The following is a 22,329-nucleotide window of genomic DNA, read 5'->3' on the forward strand; positions in this document are numbered from 1 at the left end:
CAAACCTTTTTCAAAGGTGCAGAATTAAAAAAATAATAATTTTTAATTGATTGATTTATTGTCAGTCATACAGAGAATCAATGATTGACACTCTGAAACACTGACACTGGTGTCAATTGTTTACTTTGCAGTTAATCCAGATATAATGTCACCAATATTCTAACTACATCTGCAGAAGTTTACATACAAAATGGTCAGCATAATGTTTTTTTAAAGCAAAAATATAAGCTTTGGAATCCAGCTGTATACGGAATGCAGAGAGCAGCTTTCACACAATGTCACCATTCATCATCATCTTTGATGAATATTGCTTTAACACCTGGTTAAAAATATATTAACAACAATTTACATCACCTGCTTAGCACAGCATTTTTACAGCCCATCCAGCAATTCAACACATGAATGAGGGGAGTGTGCTGTATTCTAAATTATTGTTTTGGGCCATTAGCCTGAGCTCTTATCCCCACTTGCTCCCGCTTCACAGCCTGTCTGTCCAAGGCGGGGCTAAGGCCCCTAAGTGCTGCAGAGGGCAGGCGAGAAACCCCATTCACTGTCAGTGCTCCACTGTCTATTGGACAGATATAGTCCGCAGATTCATCAGGTTTCCTCTTTCTGAGATGACTGAATTGGGTGAAGCCCAGCTTCTTTGGCTGAAACCACAAAAGAAGTTTAACCCGTCAATAAATCATTTGCAATGAATGCTGCTTCAACCACTAAACATTTGATTCTACGATTGTGCTCCTACCTTTACTTTAGCAGTGGTAGTCAGGGGCACATGGCCTGTGGCATTGCCGTACTCTCGCTTCTCCTGCGTGGCCTGGTGTCCCACCAGGGTAGAGAAGGCAGTGGCGAGGTGGCGGCGGAGCAAAGTCTTCTGTGGAGGAATATTTAACAATAGTGCCAAAGTCTCTGAGCTGAAGCGAGGCTCCAGGATCTGTTGAAGAGATTTTTGACAGCAGATGACAGCAACAAATTTAGGTTTACAGGGTTGTCATGAAAACGTGTGAAAAATCTGCTGACAAGCTCAAAATGCTGCACTTACAATCAGCCCACCATGAACGCCGCTGCCCCGTAGATTTGGAGCGTACTCGGCTAGATCGACTGCTCTCAGCCACTCCATAACGCGATGGTTAGACCACTGCACCACCTCTGAGGGAGAGGGCTGTTTCTGAAGAAGTTAAAAATCCAAATATAAGTTTTCCATCTGACTCACCAGTTGACTCACCTTCCTTAAAATTGATTAGAAGTCGGCAGAATGAAGCTTTAACAGCACTGGGGGCTTTCAAGGCAAGCAGTGTGAAAGAAACAATGTGCTGCGTATGAAAGCATATTATGTCTGACGCCATCTTGTGGGTAACTGTTGGGATGACACCTATTCACCATCTAAGAGCAGTATTTACAAAAATAAATGTAACATACAACATAAAACAGATACAACTGCTACATACACCGCTCGCTGGCACAATCCACAATCTCAACTTCTAATTACGCTTTTCTATCTTGGCTTACCTCTTCCCCTGGCCTACGTCGAAGACAGTTGGGGTTGAACTTGTTGGCATGAAGGACATGGATGGCACATTTAACACTGAGATGATGAAGCTGACTGGTGACCTTCAGAGTCAAGAGGTCATTCTGAACAGCAAAGGAACATCAGTGAACTTCATGAAAAGTATGCAGATTCATAGCATGTTTTTAAAACATGTCTGACAAGTTAATGTATTTTAAGTCTTACCACTGTGAGGTATTGTATCATTCGACCATCCACTCGGGCCTCATGGAAGTGGTCTTTGTACTGAGGCAAACCAATATCATCCAACCAGCCTAAACGGGTGAAAATCAGACATTTATTCACTTCACTCACTAAAATATTGAATGCTTCATCAAGTTTCATCAGCTGTCAGCTGTCAAAATATGTTCACTGTAACTGTTCAGTTAAGATGCAGTTCCTGATTTTGAATTCTGGCAGTGGCTATATTTGCATTTTTCTGATATATTTACATCCCACACATTACATGTCTTTGTTTGATTTGTGGCACGAGAAGTCCCACTCTGTATTTGTTGATGAGATTTAAATGAGAACATGCAGCTGCAGCATGAAACGTTCATAATATTCCATTTAGAAAGAGTCTTACGGGTGACCCAGATGTAGTCCAGGTCTGACGATTTCTCTATAACTTTAGTGGTGAATGCCTTTAGAGCGAGCTGCAGCTTCTTCCTGTGTAGTGGATTCTTCATACCCATTTCCTGAGGTTAGAAAGGACTGTTTGTTACAATAACACTAATGATTGGGGAATAATTGGAGGTTTACCCACACATCATGCAGTTTAATTTAGCCTGATAAACCTTCTTAAGTTTCCAACATATCCGATGCATCGAGTATTTATTCTGATTGAATACTTAAATACTGTGTAAAGTTGTAAATTCAAGATATTTTCACAGTGTTTACTTTTATGTGCCAATAGTTGCCTGCTTTATTCTCTGACCTTCTCAAAGTCCTGAGGTGTGGCAGACAGCAGCGTCTGTCCATTTTCAACCCACTGCCTGGTAAGATTGACATACTGGCCCAGTCCATAGTCCTCTAGCCAGCCACAGACCTGCTCTTTGGTCCACTGGCTGAATGGAACGTTCATATCACTAAAATAAAAAAACACAAATCATGTAATACGTTTATAAATGTAATGCAATCATTTAAAATGGCTATCTTGATATATAAATCACATCAACATTTATGACAGATTTTGTTCTGCTAAGACAAGCCCTCAAGCCTCTTCTAGGAAATGGTGAAGGCAGGAGAGCAAAGCCAGATCATTTGATGGGTGCTAAATACAAAATCCAGAATATATCTCGTGCCTCCACATGAAGCTCAACATGGAAGAAGGCTGAGCCTGCGGCTCACAGCTAACAGTGCTAACAGTGAAACGGCGTGCGCGGCTGAACTGGTTTTGCACACACAGAGGAAGAGCAACTTCATTGTCTGCTCAGGTTGACATTTCTCCACTATATCTTTTCATAGCAAAGTAAAGTATTGTTTTTGCTGCTTTATTTATGTTCTTAATATTGTATTGATAAGCTTTAAAAGAGAATATTATAATGGTGACCTGGCTGATACAAACCCTTAAACACTTACAACAGGAGTAGCCTACAGTACTACTATGCTTTACCGTGAAGAGTCATACGATTCGGGGGTCCTGGTCAGTCTGGGTCCTGCTGTCGAACGAAGTCCCCCTCTTCTAAACTGACTGACATCTGGATCCACTGCCTGCAGCCCTCCAGACTGGGTTCTTCGAAGTCTGTATGGGTGAGGGTTAACATGCTAGAAACTACTTTCATTTTCAAAGTAAAATGATATTCTGTTTGGCACAATCAGTACATGTTCACTTCATTGTTGATAAATATAACAAAGTACTGTGAAGATTTACGGTCGGATAAAGGTGATAATGGAAACAGTTACTGCAGTCTTTTAACACTGAAAGTCAATGACGGTAATCATTTATTAGGTACTCAATATCTGACAGTTTTGTGTAATTGTGTAATTTCAGTAATTTTATAGTGTTTACTTAGTGAGTGTGATAGTAGAGCAAGTGCAGTAGGAGAAGGATCGTTTAATATATGCACAAATTATTTCTTTATGAAAATATCTCTCTTAATATTTCTCTCTTACTAGAGAGAAATATTATTTATACACAATTTAATACATTCTATATAAAACATATGCTATTCAGCCTCACAGTACATATTTATACATATCATTTATTTAGGTCTATTTAATGTTTGGTTGCCCTTTATTCTCTAGTACTTGGTGATCATATGTGTTGGCATGTTGTTGTTCTATCAATGTATTTTCCACACTCACTTTCCCCAGAGTTTCTTAAAGCTCCTGTTATTCTTCATGTATTCTGGTGAGCCCACAGCTCGTTGGCCAGGCTGTTTGTTTGCTCCAGAATGAACAGGGGAATTATCGCCTGAAGTGCTGTCATCAACTTTCTCAAACTTTCCTGCAAGAGGTTACAAAAACCAGTCAGTTAGATACAATTCAAATTGTAGAACTATGGAGGGCTATTCAACAGCTTATAGGTGCATTAGTTAAAAATTGCAGCTTACTTGTGATAATTAGAGCAGACATAGCCTCACTGTAATTAACTTTTCAATGATGGGAAAACATCAGAATGTCTACATTTATAGTTTCCCTAAATTAAATACAAAATCTGGATGATGATGATAATGATGATGATAATGATGATGATGATGATGATGATGATGACTGAGTAGAATGCATTAATAGAGGTTTGCTTTTGTATCTCTTTGCATACCAAACAGAACCGTAAGAGCCAAGTAGCACAAGTGTGGCAGTCTGCCTTGCCACAGTGCTCTATTCAGGGGAGGGAGCACAGGTTGCAGATCATTGAGTTTGGCAAATAATTCATTGGTTAATGGGGTTTAAGCTAAATTTTACAAGGTGTAATCTTTATTATATGTGCTGTGATCAGTCAGCACTCTGCAGCAGAACGCAGCAGGGAGAAGTCAGGGTGGGGCTCAAGTTAAAACTGGTCAGTAAAGCTGAGGAAGGGTGGAGCTGGTATGAATGTGGTCAATCAGAGCAAGAGAGAGGGTGTGTTTGGTAAGAAAATCCATCCCATAATCCATCTGCTCTGACAGGAGCCTCTGCAATTAGATGTGATCAAAGGTGCAGTGGTTGTCTGCTCAAAGGAGAGTGGTTTGTTCCAAATATGAATACTGCCCCTGCTCATGGGAATTACTGGCCTTGCGACTATTACACAGAAAAATCCTACATTAGGGATGATTACTGCACACTATCCATCATCATGTATGGACTGATTTAATATATCTGGATTTACTTTGGCTGGAGTCTCCATCTTCGCTCCCATCTGGAGACTTTTGACTCTGGATTTCGCTGCTGCTGTCTCCGCTCACATTCTGCTCTGACAGAGAGGAATTCACAGGCAGCATCTGACTTCTAGGCTCATCCAGACCACTCTGGATAAACCACACACAGATACAGAAAATACAATAACTGTTAATATATGTACAAAATCAAATCATCTCATGCATCAATCATGTAATAGACAGTAACAGTAGCTTAGTATATAATGTAGAAAAATCAAGGATTAAAAGCACGAGGGTTGATTACATGCTTTAAAAGAAAATTGACAAATGACTGGCATATGACATTTGTATGATGATTACAAAATACCTTTTGTAAAGGTCCTTTTGTTAGGTCATTCATGCTGCTTGATAAAGTCTGCGGTTCTGTTCTGAGTAGATAGAAACACAATGATCTGAGTAAAATACAACTAAGAGATATTGGAGAGTCGTCCACTGAGGAAAAGCTGCCTCGCTACCTGTAATCGCTGTCCCTTTGGGCTGAAGAAATAGATGTTTGTTGGGAGGAAGAGCTGCTTGTGGAAACCTGTGATGGGTAAAAATCATAAATAATTCAAAACCATGTTCATGTGAACAAAATACTTTAACTTAACTAGTAGCTGTAATAGTTTATACCCACTTCAGACTTTACATCCACAGATTTTGCACTGGCAGAGTCAATATTCTTCATCAGCACATTCTCTTCTTCCTCACTGCTGCTCGACGGAGTCCTGCCATTTGACAATGAACGGACAGCAGGTGGAGCTACAGTAACAAAGAAAAGAAATGTTTCTCTCAAACGCAGGTGGTGGCATATGTTCCCTTTTAGGAGGCAAGAGATATGGCTTTCATTAGGCTCCAACGTGGATGCTAACAAAATAAAAACGCCACAAAGGAAGAGTAAAGGAGTGAACAAGCTGATTACCTTGCCTTGCTGTGTGAGTGACCTCTCTGAATTGCTTGCACTGATTCAGGAGCAAAGTGAGCTCTTCAATTCGTCGGTCCTGAAGAAAACAGAGAGGAAACCCATTTAAGATGTTTATCTAAGGTTAGGAAACACATATATGGCCACACAAACGTCCCTATTTCAGCATATGGCCTTTACGTCAAAGTAGTGGATAGGGAGGGGATTGACTGGCTGGAAATCTGAGTTGTGGTAACCAGCTGCGTGCAGTTTGTGTTTTTTGAAGTGGTGCCCATGTCTGGTTTTGTCATGGTTCTCTTAATGCAGCTCACTCCAAAATTAGGCTTGGCAGATCGAGGCCTACTTAAGTGTGGCTTTGCCTGAAATGGCTCGCCTTGGGGTGTGTGTACGTGTGTGTCCTCAGTAGTGTGCCACATGTAGGCCCTCGTCTGTGAATCTTTAAGGAGTCCAAGATTCTCTGGGAGGGAGAATACAAAAGCCCCTCTGTACTATAAATGGATGGAGGGCGGCGCCTTTGAGAAATGACAAACAGTTACCATCTAACCTTTTAAAATGCGTGATGATAGCACTTCTATATACAGGCCAGTAAGTATACATCCATTTACACTGTAGTAAATGAATGACAACGCACACACTGCTCTATACTACATAATCACTTACAGCTGTTGACCAGAAAGAGAAAGGATAGGTTTCCATATCAGTGGTAATAACTTACCTTTTCATCATTGGCAGCTACCAGTGATTTCATTCCACTCCTAAGCCTCTGCAGCTCCTGATCTAAATGTTTAGAAAGAAACCCCACACTGATTATTATTAATCTGTACAGGCAGCTGCTCATGTCATATACATTAGTATTTTCTGTAGACATATTGTGGCATATGGCTATTTAGAAAGAAAGGAAAAGCAAAAATACATTCTAGCATGTTGTAGATGTATTCCTCACCAGAGTGCCATCCAAACCATGTATTTTTAGATACAAGCCTGTTTTTAATCTACCAATCATAGCTTGAGCCATGTCAGCTCTTACATATTTGGGCGCACAGTCCACAGACACTTCCTATGTAACTACTACAGGCACACAGGCAGTATTACTGGTGAATGACAGTGATTATACTAAGCAAGTACCCAGAGATGTGTCTATCTATTAAAATTAAGAACAAACAAGACTGTATGCTCTCAGGAATCCATAAAGACAATGAAAAGGCCAAAGGGAAGAGAGAGAGTGCATCAATTTTGGAAACCAGTTTGTGATTGTCAAAGGTGCCCCCCTGAGCAGAAGGAAACAAAAGATAATGAAATAAGACATGTCTGGAGAAAGGAAATAGATAAAAGATCAAAGATAGACATGGCCCGTGGGTTTAAAATGATTTTCATTAAGCACTGTTCAGGCTTACGTTTGGTGTTTAGCCTCTTCCTGTACATCTCCTCTGAGAGAGAGAGACAGAGACCCGTGATGAGACAGATTATTAAATGCTAAGACAGACTTTTCCAACTGTTGTTACTGCAAGTTAATGAATGCAAAAAGGAGTCATTAACTATGTCACCTATCAGGCTGGCTAATGCTGTGAGAGTGAGAGGCTGTGGTTGGTCGAGGGCTTGAGGCCGGGTGCTTTGCTTACCTCTTTCCGGGCTCTCTGGGGATTGAGAAGGTCTGGCCAGCAGCTGTGTGTGCAAGCTCTCGATCTCCGCGTTCTTACTGAGCAGAAGCTGCTGAAGGCTGATGATCTCTGCCTGTGAGTGTCACAGATTGAGGAATCTTAGCAGAAAGGACATGTCTTTCTGTGCACTATATGTGCCAACACATCTGTTTAAACACGCACAGCTAAAAGCTAGTTTAAAAAGCAAAACATTTACATGCATCTTAGTGCCTGTTTTTAATTCCCAATTGAAACTCCAATGTTGTAAAATATAGTCCTCTTTCACCAAGTACCGACAAGAAAGCACTGAAATGTTTAATCTCTGAATTTCAGGGAGCCTAATATTAGGCCACTACTATCTGGAGTTCATCCTGAAGTATGTGTGTTCTGTCTGTGTGTTGTGTAGAGGAAAGTGAAAGGTGGAAAATACACTTTTTGCTTCATATACCAAATTATAACCCTCTTATATTTCTTTAAAACATGTATTTAAAAGTTAGAGTACAATACATAATCTGATATTATGCCAATATTCTAGGGTGCATTAGGATTGTTTCCAGTTGGATTAAAAAAAGAACAGTCCGCTATCAGTAACCGAAGCTCCAGACTGAGAATAACACATTCTGTAAAATGTATTATTTACTCATTTTGCAAATCTTGGTAAACATCCAGTTGATGGAGGGATGCCAGGATATTTGATTAAAATTTAAAAACAAAAAAAGAAAGAACTGCAGATGCACAGATACACAGCGCATCAAACCAGGCAGACCTCCTTAGAGAACTTAAAAAATGATTGAGGTATGTGGATCCGTCCAACCTTTAAACATTATGAAAATGTTGTGACTATAGGTCGATCAGGCAACACTTGGATGAATTATGAATGAAGTAGTAAAATCGAACTAATTTTTGAGTGAGCAGGTAGAGCATCACAATGAAATGTATCCTAATACACAGACTGGGGACAGATATTGTACCAAAAGGAAAAAACAGATGTGTGATTTTATCATAAAATAAGTCAAAAAGTGACAAAAACAAATGCTCACAAAAGTCTAAGAGGTTAATGCCATGTGAAAAATGGACTAAGCCATCATTAAATCTATTTATATAGGGCTTTAAAATAGAAGGTAAAATAGACTTCTTAAGAAAACATAGGTGTCCGTGCAAAACCGAATGACTCACTTAACTGGCTGGAACATTGGATTGGACAACATTTAGGAAAGTTGAGTTGAGAGTTAGCAGTGGAATGTGGGCACTGATGTATCAGACATCTAAATCCGAACTCTCTTTTACCTTTGTTGCTTTGAGTTTTTCCTCGTACTGTAACTTTTGGTCCTCCAGGTGCTCCACTTTGTCCTTGAGAATCCTGAGCTCTTTAATTAAGCCCTAAAACAGAATGTTTGAGAACATTTAGCTAGTTTAAATTCAGGTGATGTTAATACATCTGCACATTGTCTTTCATAACACACAATATTAAATTGTACATGAAATGCACCTATTAGTGTCACACACTGATGCATAACTGTTTTTCCAAACAGATCAAACAAGTTACAAAGTGACATTTGGCGCTGCTGAGGATATTTAGTGAGTCCTTCCTTCATTTGCATCTGAAGCTATGAACACACACTAAAGTGAGACAAGCCATGCTCCACACAATATTAGAAGTCATGCAGGCAGGCTGTGCCTACACTTTCTTCTCCACAGTCGTCCTGCTGATTTGCATCTGAGCTACCCTCTTCCAGGCTGTGTGTGTTCCCATCAGGCCCTTCTGGAACCTCCTCTGAGGTTCTGCCACAGGACGGCCAGGGGTTTGAGGCCTCGCCCTTAGTGGACTCAGTGGGGCGCGCCACCGGAGAGCTGCTGTCAGCTGGGATCTCCAACTCCAAAGCCTTTTTCTCCTGGATCTTGCTATTGATCTCCTTCTGAAACCTACACATCTGCTCCTGCAGCTCACTAATGAAATTCACGACAGTCTGACAGATGCAGTGGGGGGAAAGAATTAACATGTTAGAACATGTAGAACATGTTAAGAGAGAGTAGAGGAAATAATACAGAGTCAGTGTATATGTCTATGCTTGTTTGTGAATACAATCCTGAGAAAGTGTGGATTTGGTTTTGAGCCTGAATGCATAAATATGCTAGTGAGCTAGTATTGGAAACACAAATCTTTGGCTGTTCTCCATAAACGAACTGCCCCATTGTGTCTACTGGCCCAGTTAGACTCATCTGGTCTAGATGAACACATATTATTTTGTATCTGTTCATGAACCACAACTTTCTGCTATATACTTGTATTATTGTTATGCATAATGCTGTGCCATATTCCAACATATCCAGGTTATCAAATGAGTAGTGGGTAGTGTGCATTGATAAAGTACAAGACGGTGCGTGGGTTTGCCATCTTTTAGAGGTCTTCCGTGCCCATGTTCGTTCTGAAAGAGTGTAAACAGCGGCCAAGCTATGCCCGGACTGTGGACAGAGGAAGTCTCACTTGGGGTCCGGTAGAGCGGATATGACAGATGATATGGACAGCCTGCATGGCTAAATTTAACTGTGAGCTTACTGGCTCCACTGCAAGGAGGCTTCCACATGTTGTGCACTTGTGTTCTAGCAAATGGTACGAACATGCATATGTGTGGATATGTTTGTGTAGTAGAGGCAGCACGTGGGAAGTGTTCAAAGCAGATTTCTTTCCTATTCTCCTTAAGTCCAAACAGCTGTTGTAGGTAAAGCTGAGTTTGTGCACGTGATGAAAGCAGTCTACTAAGTCGACTCCAATGTCCTCAAACACATCTACAGTATGCTGTTATTTTCTGCTTAGAAATACAAATCAAATCCCTATAAATGCTCAAGCATAATTAAATAAATATTTTTTTTCATACACTTCAATTATGTCAAATGTTTTTGGGAACATGCTGCCAGTTTCTTTACTTTCAGGATGGCCAAGTCAACCATTACCCTCCACCAACACTAAAGCCTACACCCACTCATATTTGGCCAGCCATCCATCATGCCAGCTCTGCTATGCAGGAACTCTTTTAACATGAGGACACAAAAGCTCTTTGAGCGTCAGTGTTTTGAAAGTAACTACATACAGCATCCTGTCTGGTAGTAGCGCTGCTTTTCCTGCTTCCATTTTCTCCAGTTCATATGGTCACTAAATGCTCAGGATGTCTGCTGGTAACTTAACACATCGGTCTTAAGCAAATACATGATTCAGTTTAAACCGACAAAAAATGTAACCCCTTGGAGACTTTTTTCCTGTGGACTTTGCTCAGCAACAACAGAGCCAGGTTTTGGGTGAATATTCCCTTCCATCTGTCCAGAAAGCGTTTATGATCTTCCATAAAATCAGCCGCTGACTTTAAGGTTCAATCCATCAGAACACAAGGCATATTTTTGTGTGTACCCTCTCCATTCCTGGCAGAGTTAGGCTCACATTTCCAAAGACTGAAGTAAAACAGAAGTTCCTGGGAGATCTTAGCTTCACTAATTCCTCTTTTCAAACAGTCCTCAATTAAACAAACTGTAAGGTCATTTAGATATGAGCCATTCACATTTACATAGTAAAGAATATGAAGTTTAATTGCAAGATGTTCATAAGAATGAAATTATTTATCGTGGAAACTTTGCTACTAAATACCTACAGACTGAACTGTACTGTACTGTATATTAAAAACAAAATATCACAAGGAATAGGCATACTTGACTCTGTGAAAAGCCCTACCTCTGCTTTGTGTTGCCTTTCAGCCCCATGGCCCTGCTTTCCTTCCATGTCTGCCAGCTTTAGTTTCAGGTAGGACACCTCCCCCAAAAGAGTCAGTTTCTGGTTCTCCAGTGACGTCCTGTGCAGGAGCTCCTGTCGTCAACAACATGCAGCAAGAGCATGAGGCAACACAAACAGACATATATATATATATATATACAGATACATACATTAATACATAATCACTTCAATGATACACAACGCTCAGTACTTACTGAACAAAGGCAACATTAAGTATGAAGCACGCTTCCAGATCTGAAATGACAGACCCCTCAGACAAACCCACTGGTTTCAGACGCTGTTTGAGTGGCTAAATATACACAACCCATGACCACTATTTATAATGCCTATTTCACAGCTCACTCAAAGTACACAGCAGAGGGGGAGAGAGTGAGAGAGAAAGATACCAAAAGCATGCAAAACATTCATAGAAAGAACACTAAAATAACTTTGACAGGTGCATTTTCCTGTCCCTGTGAACTGCTGCCAGTCAAACCTGGTGCTGAGGGAGAGTCTGCTATACAGTTCTGTGACTATCTGTCCTAAATGGGTGTCAGCCTTGAGAGTTAAGCCAGGCTATGCAGGCAGATGTATTACTAATTTGGTTGATGTCAAGCAGGTGTTAAATCACTTAGAGTCCAGAAATGAGCATCAGAGGCAGGCAAACACTACATATGGATACATCCATTTGAAACTCTGGCTTTGGAAAATATCTGGGCTTCTTCTAGAGTGTACACATGGAAAGGAAAATATTTGAGCTTTGTCACCAGAAAGAGATTTACGGCTCATTCCCAAAGCCTCATAATGACCATGTTTCCAAGAAACCAACCCTAGCTGCCCTTTGATACACTGCACATATACAGCACTCAACCTAGAAGTAGACATTGAGCATTGGTTCACAACTCATCAGATAGTTAATAGACACATTCCTGGCCCTCATAAAATTGTTCAGAATATGTTGAAATGATCTACTTTGAATGAAAATTTTACAAAAACAGTATTATAAGAGTGAGATAAACTGATTCTTTGTAATACCTGGTTCATCTTACTCCAGTGTCCGCCTGTAGCAAAGGAAGAGTAAGTGTATTTCCTTCATAGATGCAATAGTTTCAAGTGCCTTTCATACATCCATTCAATTCAGTGTCCCTCGGAGTGTTTAGTAACATCTCTGTAGTAGGTTTCAAGTCAAATGCAAACAACTGAAAGTTGCACACAAGCACACACTCACACACTTTTAACTCTTAAAGGAGCACCACCCCTATTATTTCTCCCTCCCATCTCTCCAACTTTTTAAGCTGTTGTCCCTCCCTCCTTTCCTCTGTTGTCCTCTCTCTCTCTCTCTCTCTCTCTCTCTCTCTCTCTCTCTCTCTCCTCTCTCTCTCTCTCTCTCTCTCTCTCTCTCTGTGTGTGAGAGTAGGGAAGGTCTTGGTGGCTACACGTTGGGGGTGTGGCTAATGGTGCTGTAATCACCTGCCCAGATGGACTAGTCTGGCCCTGCATAAACTAGAAAAGCACTCTGAGACACGGCAGTGGAATGAGTCTGAGCGTCCTAAATATTTTGGTTGTCAAGGCAGCAGATACACTAGAATCTGAGCAAGGAATTTGTTCCAGGAAGCCAAACTCATCCTGAGTTACATTCTACAGCTTATGAGAAAAGATTGGATCTGCGGAAGAGTCATATTTAAAAGATAGATGGACAGTCCCGGACCCTGTCACATCTCATTAAATGTAGGAACAATATTGATATAAAATCCCAGGATGTCTCCTGATGGAAGTTAGACTTTCCTCATTTTAGTCAAGTAATACATCAAACATTTGGTATTTAGAAAGTCCAGGGGAAGATGTGTTTACACAAGATGTTGTCCATGTACCTGCTGTAGCATCTCCTCTGTGGAGTTGAGTTTGTGCTGATGCTCCACCAGAGAACTCTGTAGATCGCTGATCTTGGCCCACTGAGCTTTCACCTGGTCTGTCAGCAGACTCACCTGTGTGTATTTGTGTGTTTGGAAAGCAAGTAAGTAGAGATGAATTAACTTTCTTTTCACCAAAACTTTACCATAAAACAGTTTTGCAATCATTTAGGTTCACCTTATGATCACATAATTGCAGCCCAGGCCTAGCAATATTCTTAAGGCCTCAGATTTTCTCTTTTACTGCAGTTTCTTACGGTACATATTGATATCAGCTATTTTCATTCAAACAGTGCAAACATGTCAGCAGAACACATGTTAAATGTAAATCTGCAGAGGCCACACAATAGCTGATCCCATGCTAAAAGGCCGGTCAGACCAGCCAAGTGGAGCAGCTTTTCCAAAGGAATGTTTTATGTGAGGCCAAACAAACAAACAGGGCACCTGCTCTCACACACACCTACACGCTACAGCACATGGTGATGCTAGCCTCAACCTGTCTGAGAAAAGCACTTGTTCAGCAGTCCTCATAACTACACACACATATGCAGACAAAGACATCACACAAAACAAGACATTCTAGTGTCGCAAGAGCACCAACCCCAGCTTTATAACTGTTGCTTCACATATGCAAAAGAGATACAGCAGTTGCGCAACATTTACAACATAATACTCTGATCTACCTTTGCCCTTTCTTTCCTTGTCCCTCTCCTGTAACACCGCTATGTGATATGTGCACTGTTAAAAATCAGTTTCCACTGACAGTGTGGAGTCATAGGTCCTCTTTTATTTGAGCAGGCTCACACACAATGGAATTGATTCACCTTTATAAACAAATGTACTGACATGTTTTAGGTTAAAGTTTTAAAATACATATAAAAAACACAGACAGATATTGTATTGTTTTGTATTTTGAACGTTAGGAGTGATACATCTCACCTGAAGAATTAGTGACTCTTTGTCTCCCTCCAGACGTGATAACCGCTCCTGGTAGGACTCACTATTGCCAGATGAATGTAGGTTTACCTTGAGAATAACAATCAGCTATTAAGTTCAGTAAGTACACTGTTAATATAGAACAGTTGGATTTGTTTTTCTTAAATGAGGTTGCAGTCTCAGACATGTACACAGAGGTGCACGTACACACATACCTCTCAGTCTCAAACATTGTTGTGTCAATGGATCATGTGTGGAAAAGTCTGTAAGAGGTTTACAGGTCCTAATCCAGCATTTAACATTGTGTCCAACATTTTACACTGGCTGATCAGTGGTAAAAAAAAGTGTTGGATGAAGGCTGAGCTCAGAACTGCCTATGCAATCAGGGATATTTCAGAGCCATCAGTGCAAGGGAAGCAAAGTGCAACCAAATGGGCTCAAATTTCTCCAAAATCCAGGCTTTCAACCACAACCATGGAAACATTAGTAGACCAGCATCAATCATCATGAGCCAGCAAGTGGTCTGAAATCATTTAAAAATACCATTAAGCTTTCAATACAGTATACTCTTTGCATCAGAAAACTGAATACATGTGTTTTAGCAGTATACTTGCAGTATGCATACTTTAAGTGTTGTCATGACTTCACCATGTGGGTGGAAAAAAGACAAAGGCCTACATGTGAAAATAAAAGCCAGAACCGGTTTTAAAGGGTGCCAAGCCCAAAGTGTGAGTATTTGGTTTAAACCAACACACTGGTGCATCATTGGATGGGCCCCACAGGAACCACAGGGAGTCCCTGTGACACTGCCATGACGTCAATGAGACTATAAACATCAGCCCATACCTTCACTATGCGCCGTCAATGCGACTCACGTTGCTAAAATGAGGTGAATAGACTAAGTAATAGTCCTAACTTCTCTAGAACAGACAGTTCTTGGACCCTGAAAGAGAAACGGATAACTTGTCCCGTGCTCCGCCACTTTAACCGACAGAGGGAAGATCACGGAATTCCCGGATTCTTCAAGTCAACATTCGTTGTTTTCGCAGCCAGACCAGAACCAGCTTGCTGTTGAACCCGCCTCCACAGCATGGCCAACAAGTCCAAAGAAACACATCCACCACTATAAAGCAATCTCAAGTAAGAGGCTTTTGTCTGGGTAGAGATCGGTCATAGTGTGTTTGTGACCTTGTTTGTTCTGTTTTAAGTCAACTGTACTATTTACGTGTTATTCAGTATTTTACGTGCTGTGTAACATAACTGTTGTGTTTCTTGCTGTGGTAATAGTGTTGTTCCACGCAGCTGTAATAGTGTTGTGTTTAGATCAGCCACCTCGAGTAAAGTTGGTAAACTGTACTATATTAGTTAAAGGACCAGCGTGGAGGCTGCCGAATCTGAGTCGGGCCAGTCGGGCAGGTATTTTACTTCTGTGGTGAGAATCTGCCTTGTTTTGAGTGATTTCTCACACACACACGTGCACACACTCACACACATTTTTTCATACCCAGTGGCATGTAAGCGCCATTGTCAAGCGCCATTGTCAAGTCTCGCGTGACGTAACCACTACGTCCGCCATCTTGCTCCCCCTCTCTCTTTCCTCTCTCCTCCGCCATCGTTAAGTCTTGCATGGCACAATCACTTACGTGACTACGTCCGCCATCTTGCTCTCTCTTTTTCTCTCTCCTCACCCTCCTACACACACAAACACACACACTCTGCTCACCACGTGATTGTTTGTTGTTTAATTAAGTAGTATGCTTGTAATTGTATCATCGATGTTTGTTGATTTATATTATTGATTTTTGAGCAGTTTTCTGTGCTTATTTTGTGTATATGTGTTGTGATAATAGCTGGTTGTTATAGTCAGTGCTCAGATTCAAACCTTCACTGTTCACTCTGAATTGTGGAATGGTACTTTGACTATTGACAGTTTAAGTTAATGCAAGAGTGAAATTGTATGATGGAAACATAATTACGTAAACACAGGTTCACATATTTAATAGGGGTGGGAATCACCAGAGGTCCCGCGATACGATATTATCACGATACTTGGGTCACGATACGATATTATCACGATACTGCGATATTATCACGATACTGCGATATTCTGAGTATTGCGATAAATTAGGCCTATATTGCGATTTATTACTTTTTTCAACTTCAAATTATGTCCCCAAAGGAAAACTGTGTCAACATGTTTTATCTAATAAGATAAAGTTTTCAGTCTGTTCATCTCACTTCAATCATTTTTATTGCAGCAAAATAGGATTGTCAAGCAGACAGACTGACCAACAATGTCATAAATGTTGCATGAACCTGACAAACTGAACTGTTTGTATTACTACATAGTCCAACTTAACTAAATGCAAACGTGTGGACTCAGTATATGAACTATAACTTATATAAGTAGGATATAAGAGTTATATAACTCAGTATAACTTGCGATGCGTGGACGTCAAGGGCAAAGAGACAGTTATGCGCTGCACTCTCCCCATGAGCCTGGCTACTGTTGGCAGATTTAACCCCGTTGTGAGGCCAGATATCTTTGTTTTGACCAACTTCCTACCAATTACGCTGACCCGGGACCTTTGCTGACCTCACCAGAAAACAACTCAGCACCATCTAGTGGACTGAAAAAGATTATATTTGTATCCTGCACAGTATCTCCTCTTGTCCCCTTGATATTTTTCTTTGTTCAGTATTTGGCAGTTTTGTGAATTGTGAGCAGCTTCCTGTGTGCTTCATTTATTTATTTTTAATCTGTTTTTCAGCCAACTTTTAAAAAATCCAAACCTAGATCCAGCTCCTCAACCTAACTGCAGGCGTAAATCCAAGCTTCTTAAATACTCTACATAATCTCCAAAGATCTTGGGCAACACAAGTGCTTCACAACTTGGACTATAGTACAGAACTAAACTAATACAGTAACGTGTAGGGATGCCCCCTCCTGGTCGATTAGTTGACTAATTGGTTGTTTAGGTCTTAGTCGACTGAGATGCTTTTTTTCATGCTGAATTACTTATTTCCAAGATAAGCATGAGCACATCTCTGGTAAACACAATATTTAAAGTATTTTGCAGGATTATTTGCAGAGACACTCTCACAGTTTTACAGATCTGTTGAATAAATCAACTTATCGCTAAGTTGACAAAATCGTAAGAGTGTTAGTCGACTAAGAATGTATTCGTTGAAGATAGCCCTACTATCCAGTGAGGTTAATGTCAAACAAGCAGCACTGATCCTTCGTGAAACTTCACAATTGTAATAGTTTTTGACCCTGTCGCAGAGGTGTTACTTTGACTCAACTTGTTTTGAGTTTTTGATGAGATTGAACTGAGATGAAGAAGAAATAAATACAGGGCCACTGCATTGTACTGCACTACATATTAAAGGTATTTCTATTTTTCCTCATAATTTATAAAGATAAGTCGTACTTGTGGTTTAGGGGAAGGAATTGACTATTTTGTCTGTGTAGATTATCAAGTAATTGCTGACATGACTTCAATACATCATGAGCCAAAAGCTCAAAATTGTACATAATAATGATTGACAAGTACATGCATGAAAATGCTTCCTCTATGGATTTAACATTCAAAAATAATTATAAACTAATGGAGGCAGTGAGGACTAATGCCCTCTTAATGGTAGCAAGATGGTATGTGCTGTCCAAAGGAAATGATCTCAGCTGACACGCATATCCATTTATCTTTCACCTCAAACACTTCAGCCTTATAACCAGTTTGGCAGACTTGTTGTGCATTGAACAATCCATATGGTGACCCATATACTCACATAAATAGCTGGTATTGTAAACTGCTTCATTTCTTACATTATATCTCTCTTGTCCTGAAGGAGCTAGCATATAAGAGTGCATGTGTTGCATATTTTGCAGCACACCTCCTCAACTCACAATCTAGGCACGTCCTCCTCCAATATCATATGATACCACTGCAACTATAATTATGTTGTACACTGCACTGCAAGACCACAATTAACAACCAAGATCCTTTGTGCAAACTTTCAGAATAAAGACATGAGGAACAGACATGCAAGAATGTCTTACCTTCCTAAGCCAGGCAAAATGTTTGTAGAAGTCAATATCACACTCCATCCTGCAGGCCCATTGTACTGTAGGTCTGGTTCTTAATGTTACCAACAAAATTGAGCCACTGCTATAAAGCATCAAGGAAGACAAACAGATACCAAAATCCAGAGTGGGACGAAATAATGGCTCTTAACTGTTCTGCGCTCTTGATCTTCCTTAATCCAACTCTCCTACAGACCCTCCATATTGCAGTTGTAGAGAGAGCAGAGAGGACCTTAGTCCGTGTGGTTTGGAGTCCAGGCTGCCTGAGACTTTCAGAGCTGAGGCGAATAACTTAAACTATGCCAGTTGGCTGTACTTCCTCTTTTTTTTTTACCTCTTTCTAACTCCCCCTTTTGCTTTCTCTCGTAGGCACACTCAAACAGCTTCAGCATTTCTGCTGCATTTGTGCTGCACCTCATGACCTCTCATCTTTTCTGTCCTCCCTTTCTTTCTCCCATACCTCTCTCTGTCCGTCTGTCTCGCTCCGTCTGAAGTACCTCTCGGTCGAGTTAATTCCGTGGGGCTTCCTAAAGGGGCACAGGGGAGAGGAAACTTTCTGCAGCACATGCTCGTCAGATGTGGTGCAGAGCAAAAAGCAAAGTCGAAGCAGAAGGGGAGGAGGAGGCAATGGAGGAGACTGAAAGGGAATGTGAGTGTTAAGTTGACAATATCAAATTTAAGTAACCTGGACCAGAAGATCAAACAATTGTTGCAGACAAGGGGGGAGAGGAGTAGTGCAGGGGTATAAGAATGAAGATAATAAGGGATTGAAAGGGGGAGCAACCGCTGTACTTTAAACAGGAGCTCTGGATCTCATTACCGGTGCAGTTTGCAATAAATCCGCATGCTTCCAGCTCACTACTTCTTAGCAGACATGAAAAAGCCCTCCAGAAGTTAATGACCAGGATCAAAGACCACCATATCACACAACTAATAAAACCCATGGACCAATGTTGTAGTAGAATGTACAGGCTGTATAGTATATGCCTTTGCAAAATTCTCTACCCTTTGTCCTTAATTGGAATTTAGATATTTCAGATTGGATGTTGGATTTGCACACTGGGTGTTATATAATGGTGTTGTGGTCTGGTGTCATTCGATGTTTAAGTGTTGAGGGCCTTTAGATGTGAGTGAAACAGCACTCACCTCATCTCTCTCCAGCCATTTTAGTATAACGTGTGCTGTATCAGTGGAGACTTGTTTCCTGAGAGAGTCCTGTTCTTCCTCACTCGCCTGCCCCTCCAGCACTGCCCTGAGGGCCTCTGTCAGCTGAAGAGCCCTGATGGCCGGGTCCTTGAGTGGGGCAGGGGTCAACTGTGAGGTACACTCTGATGCTTTGCAGTCCTGGCCACCGCACTGAATTAGAGCACTGAACAGCCCCTGACCCATTTTGCCTAGAGGAAAGAACAACAGGAAATCAATGGAAAAGTAACTGAGAAAATGTGATTACAGCATCTTCATTTCTTGGGTATCAGTACTGCGTATACAACTGATTCAGAGGTGAATGCAGTAAAGTAAGGACAGTCTCTGAAATGGCCTCTTGAGGTTGCTGTTGTGCTCCAATGTAGCTCACTGGATTCAAATAACATCAAATGGCTGTATACTGTGGGTTCTAAAGTCCACAAATTAGAGGTTCAACTTGAAGGTTACTGTAATCATCATGTCTAAGTTGCAGAAATAACTTTTCATATATGCTGTCTGAAGTCAAATCAAAGTTACAGTAATGGAGACAGGACAATTTCGCAGGTAACGCAGGTAATTTCAGTTGACAGCGTGTGATTCTTAGTCATCTGTGATTTTTGTCGTTAAAGTGTGCTAATGGTTGGACTGTCACCTCTATTAATAGAACGTTGTCTTCTGACTCTGTGCAAAAACACCAACACACTGCTGAGGTTGGGACAAGCAGCTCTGACTCAAATGTACCACCTCTGCTAGAAAATACAGAAGGGAAGTAACTTGTACGGCAAGTGCACAGTGAGATTTACAAGCCCAAGGACAAGCAATAAAAATACAAACACATTACATTTAGAGAGGAATACATCAAGTATCAAAACCTTGCTTTCTTCTTCTTTAGTCAAACGTCTCCAATGGAAACAATTAATCCCTCATCCTCAGCAAAATGCTTTACTAACTCTTTTCTAGCTCTCGTTTGTAGCTTATCCTTGACAATTTAAAAATCCTACGATTTTTTTTTTCTTTTGTGTAGCCGGTTTTATGAAGGCCTGCAATTTACAAACTGGGCAGTCTATTGAAGGTCTGATAGTGAAACAGAAAATCTTACCAGCAATAATGTCATCCATTTGCTCCAAGGCAGCTTCCAACATGTGGCTGGCATTTGACGCCATGGCAACAAACTTTTAAAGCAGCACTAAGAGGTCCTGATTCACTGGTACGAAGAAGAGTGACGAAGAGAGCGTTAGCTGGTGAAATCACCAAGAGTTTGAGATCTTCAACAGAAACACAGAGAGTTGCAGTCTACTCCCCTTTCTTGTAACACTTAGATCCGTTTACAGCACGGCTAGAACAGCTGTCCTGACATCTGAGTAACTTCCAAGTAAATAACCTCCTGAATGTGGCTTTTGGGTTTCAACTCCCCTCTCATTTTGTGACCAGAGCCTATACCCATTGTCAGCACTGTTATCCACATGAGGCCAAAGCTCATATTTAGGATAGATTACTTCTTTGTTTCTTTGAGTGGTCATTGTTTATTCGTATCCACTTTCACTCCACAGAAGCTACATTCGGGAATGAATTTTGACCAGTTAGTGCAAACAATAAGAAAATGGTGCAAGTGATGATTACTATATGTTTAGCTTAAAACCAACAGTTTTGAGCAACAGAGGTCACATCAGGACATTGGACCACAGTAACTCGTATTTGATTGACATTGATGACAGAGGACACACTTCGTAATGACAAGCAATGCACAGTGAAGCTGGAAAAAAGCAGCAGCTGAGTCGCACCAAGTTGTATTGTTACTCTGTTGTGAGACAGCATCAGGAGGACAAGGCAGTGACAGAGTGATGTGAAGCTTTCCTTGGGACGGGGATCACCTGTCACCTGAAGGGAACATTCATCTGTAGCGATAAAAGCCAATAATGTAATGTGTCATTATTATTAGTTTGTATAAAGACAAGTTAATCTGCCTTTCATTTAGCTTTGGTCCATGTTGGTTTAAATGGCATTGTACCAAAGCTGCAAAAAAGTCCACGAGTTCTGCAAACTAAAAATGTGTTTCTGCCTGCATGTAATCTGGTTGGAAATAGCATGATATTACATTTAGATTTAAGGTTACTTTGTTGTAATACCTTACAAATCTCTACAGAGAAACTTTATTTCAACACTAAAAGGGATGCATATTTGTTTCTACCCATTTTATTGTGAAACCAATGGGAGAGATACAGCTAATTCATTTGTTATTTTAAAACATGAATCAATCAGTTATGACTTCAGTATTTGTTCATCGATTTGCTTTTGGAGGGTTACTGCACGACTGCCACTAAGATTACACAGTTTTTTTGTAATTTACTCTACTGGTTTGACTGAGGAAGCAACCCCCTTCACATAACCTTCTATTTATTGATATGTGGAATATTGGGCTATATAAATTGACTTGACTTTTATCTAACCTCATTTCTGTGTTGGGTATATATAAACTGAGTTCTGTTATAAACAGTATGGCCAACAGGGTGCATCACTAGGCAAGAAAAAACATATTTCCATACAGAGATCTAAAATGTATAGAGATTAGTTCGTAGATAGTTTGATATCTGTTCTTGATTATTTGCAACCCTGCAAGCACAGCTGTTGTTATTTTTCCCTTCTCTGGATATTGAATACAGGTTTTAGCTAAGTGTCAGATCTTTATTTAGAATGTGCATTCATTTAAATGAAGCTTAAGCGGAAGTTCAGTCAGGAAGACTCTCTTTACTCTCCCTTTTCATTCATAATCGCTCAGTCTCTCTCTCTCCCTGTGATTACTCTATCAGCTGATTGTGGGCGATCACTTTAAATTAACCAACCAGATTCTGCAGTTTCCTTAAGCCAATCACATCGTTGCTGTCAAACTTAAATACATGTTCTCTTCTCTGCTGCTGTCAGTTGTCATTTCAGCTCAAATCGGACGCGACCCTCCTCCACCCGTCATCTCCAGTCGGCATCATTGGATTGCAGCAACTCCCTTCCTCACCACG

The 22,329-nt window shown here is 40.7% G+C and overlaps 1 protein-coding gene across 1 annotated transcript; it reads right to left on the minus strand.

The window, feature by feature from the left end:
* Positions 1–428: 428 nt before the first annotated feature.
* On the minus strand, positions 429–20,481 carry ppfibp2a (PPFIA binding protein 2a). Its single transcript, XM_076110038.1, has 23 exons — positions 20,418–20,481; positions 19,283–19,530; positions 14,053–14,139; positions 13,075–13,188; positions 11,165–11,296; positions 9,126–9,410; positions 8,731–8,823; positions 7,426–7,537; positions 6,522–6,583; positions 5,807–5,885; positions 5,522–5,646; positions 5,361–5,428; positions 5,213–5,273; positions 4,857–4,995; positions 3,854–3,995; positions 3,162–3,290; positions 2,484–2,634; positions 2,133–2,244; positions 1,733–1,821; positions 1,510–1,632; positions 1,043–1,168; positions 746–934; positions 429–650 (listed from the first exon to the last, which is right to left on the minus strand). Exons 1-23 carry the CDS (start codon positions 20,479–20,481, stop codon positions 429–431), a joined length of 2,952 nt encoding a protein of 983 aa, XP_075966153.1.
* Between the last annotated feature and the right edge of the window lie 1,848 nt (positions 20,482–22,329).

The sequence above is a fragment of the Anarhichas minor genome, unplaced genomic scaffold (genome assembly GCF_050575085.1).
Source record: "Anarhichas minor isolate MPS153535 unplaced genomic scaffold, ASM5057508v1 ptg000042l, whole genome shotgun sequence".
Lineage (NCBI taxonomy): Eukaryota > Metazoa > Chordata > Actinopteri > Perciformes > Anarhichadidae > Anarhichas > Anarhichas minor.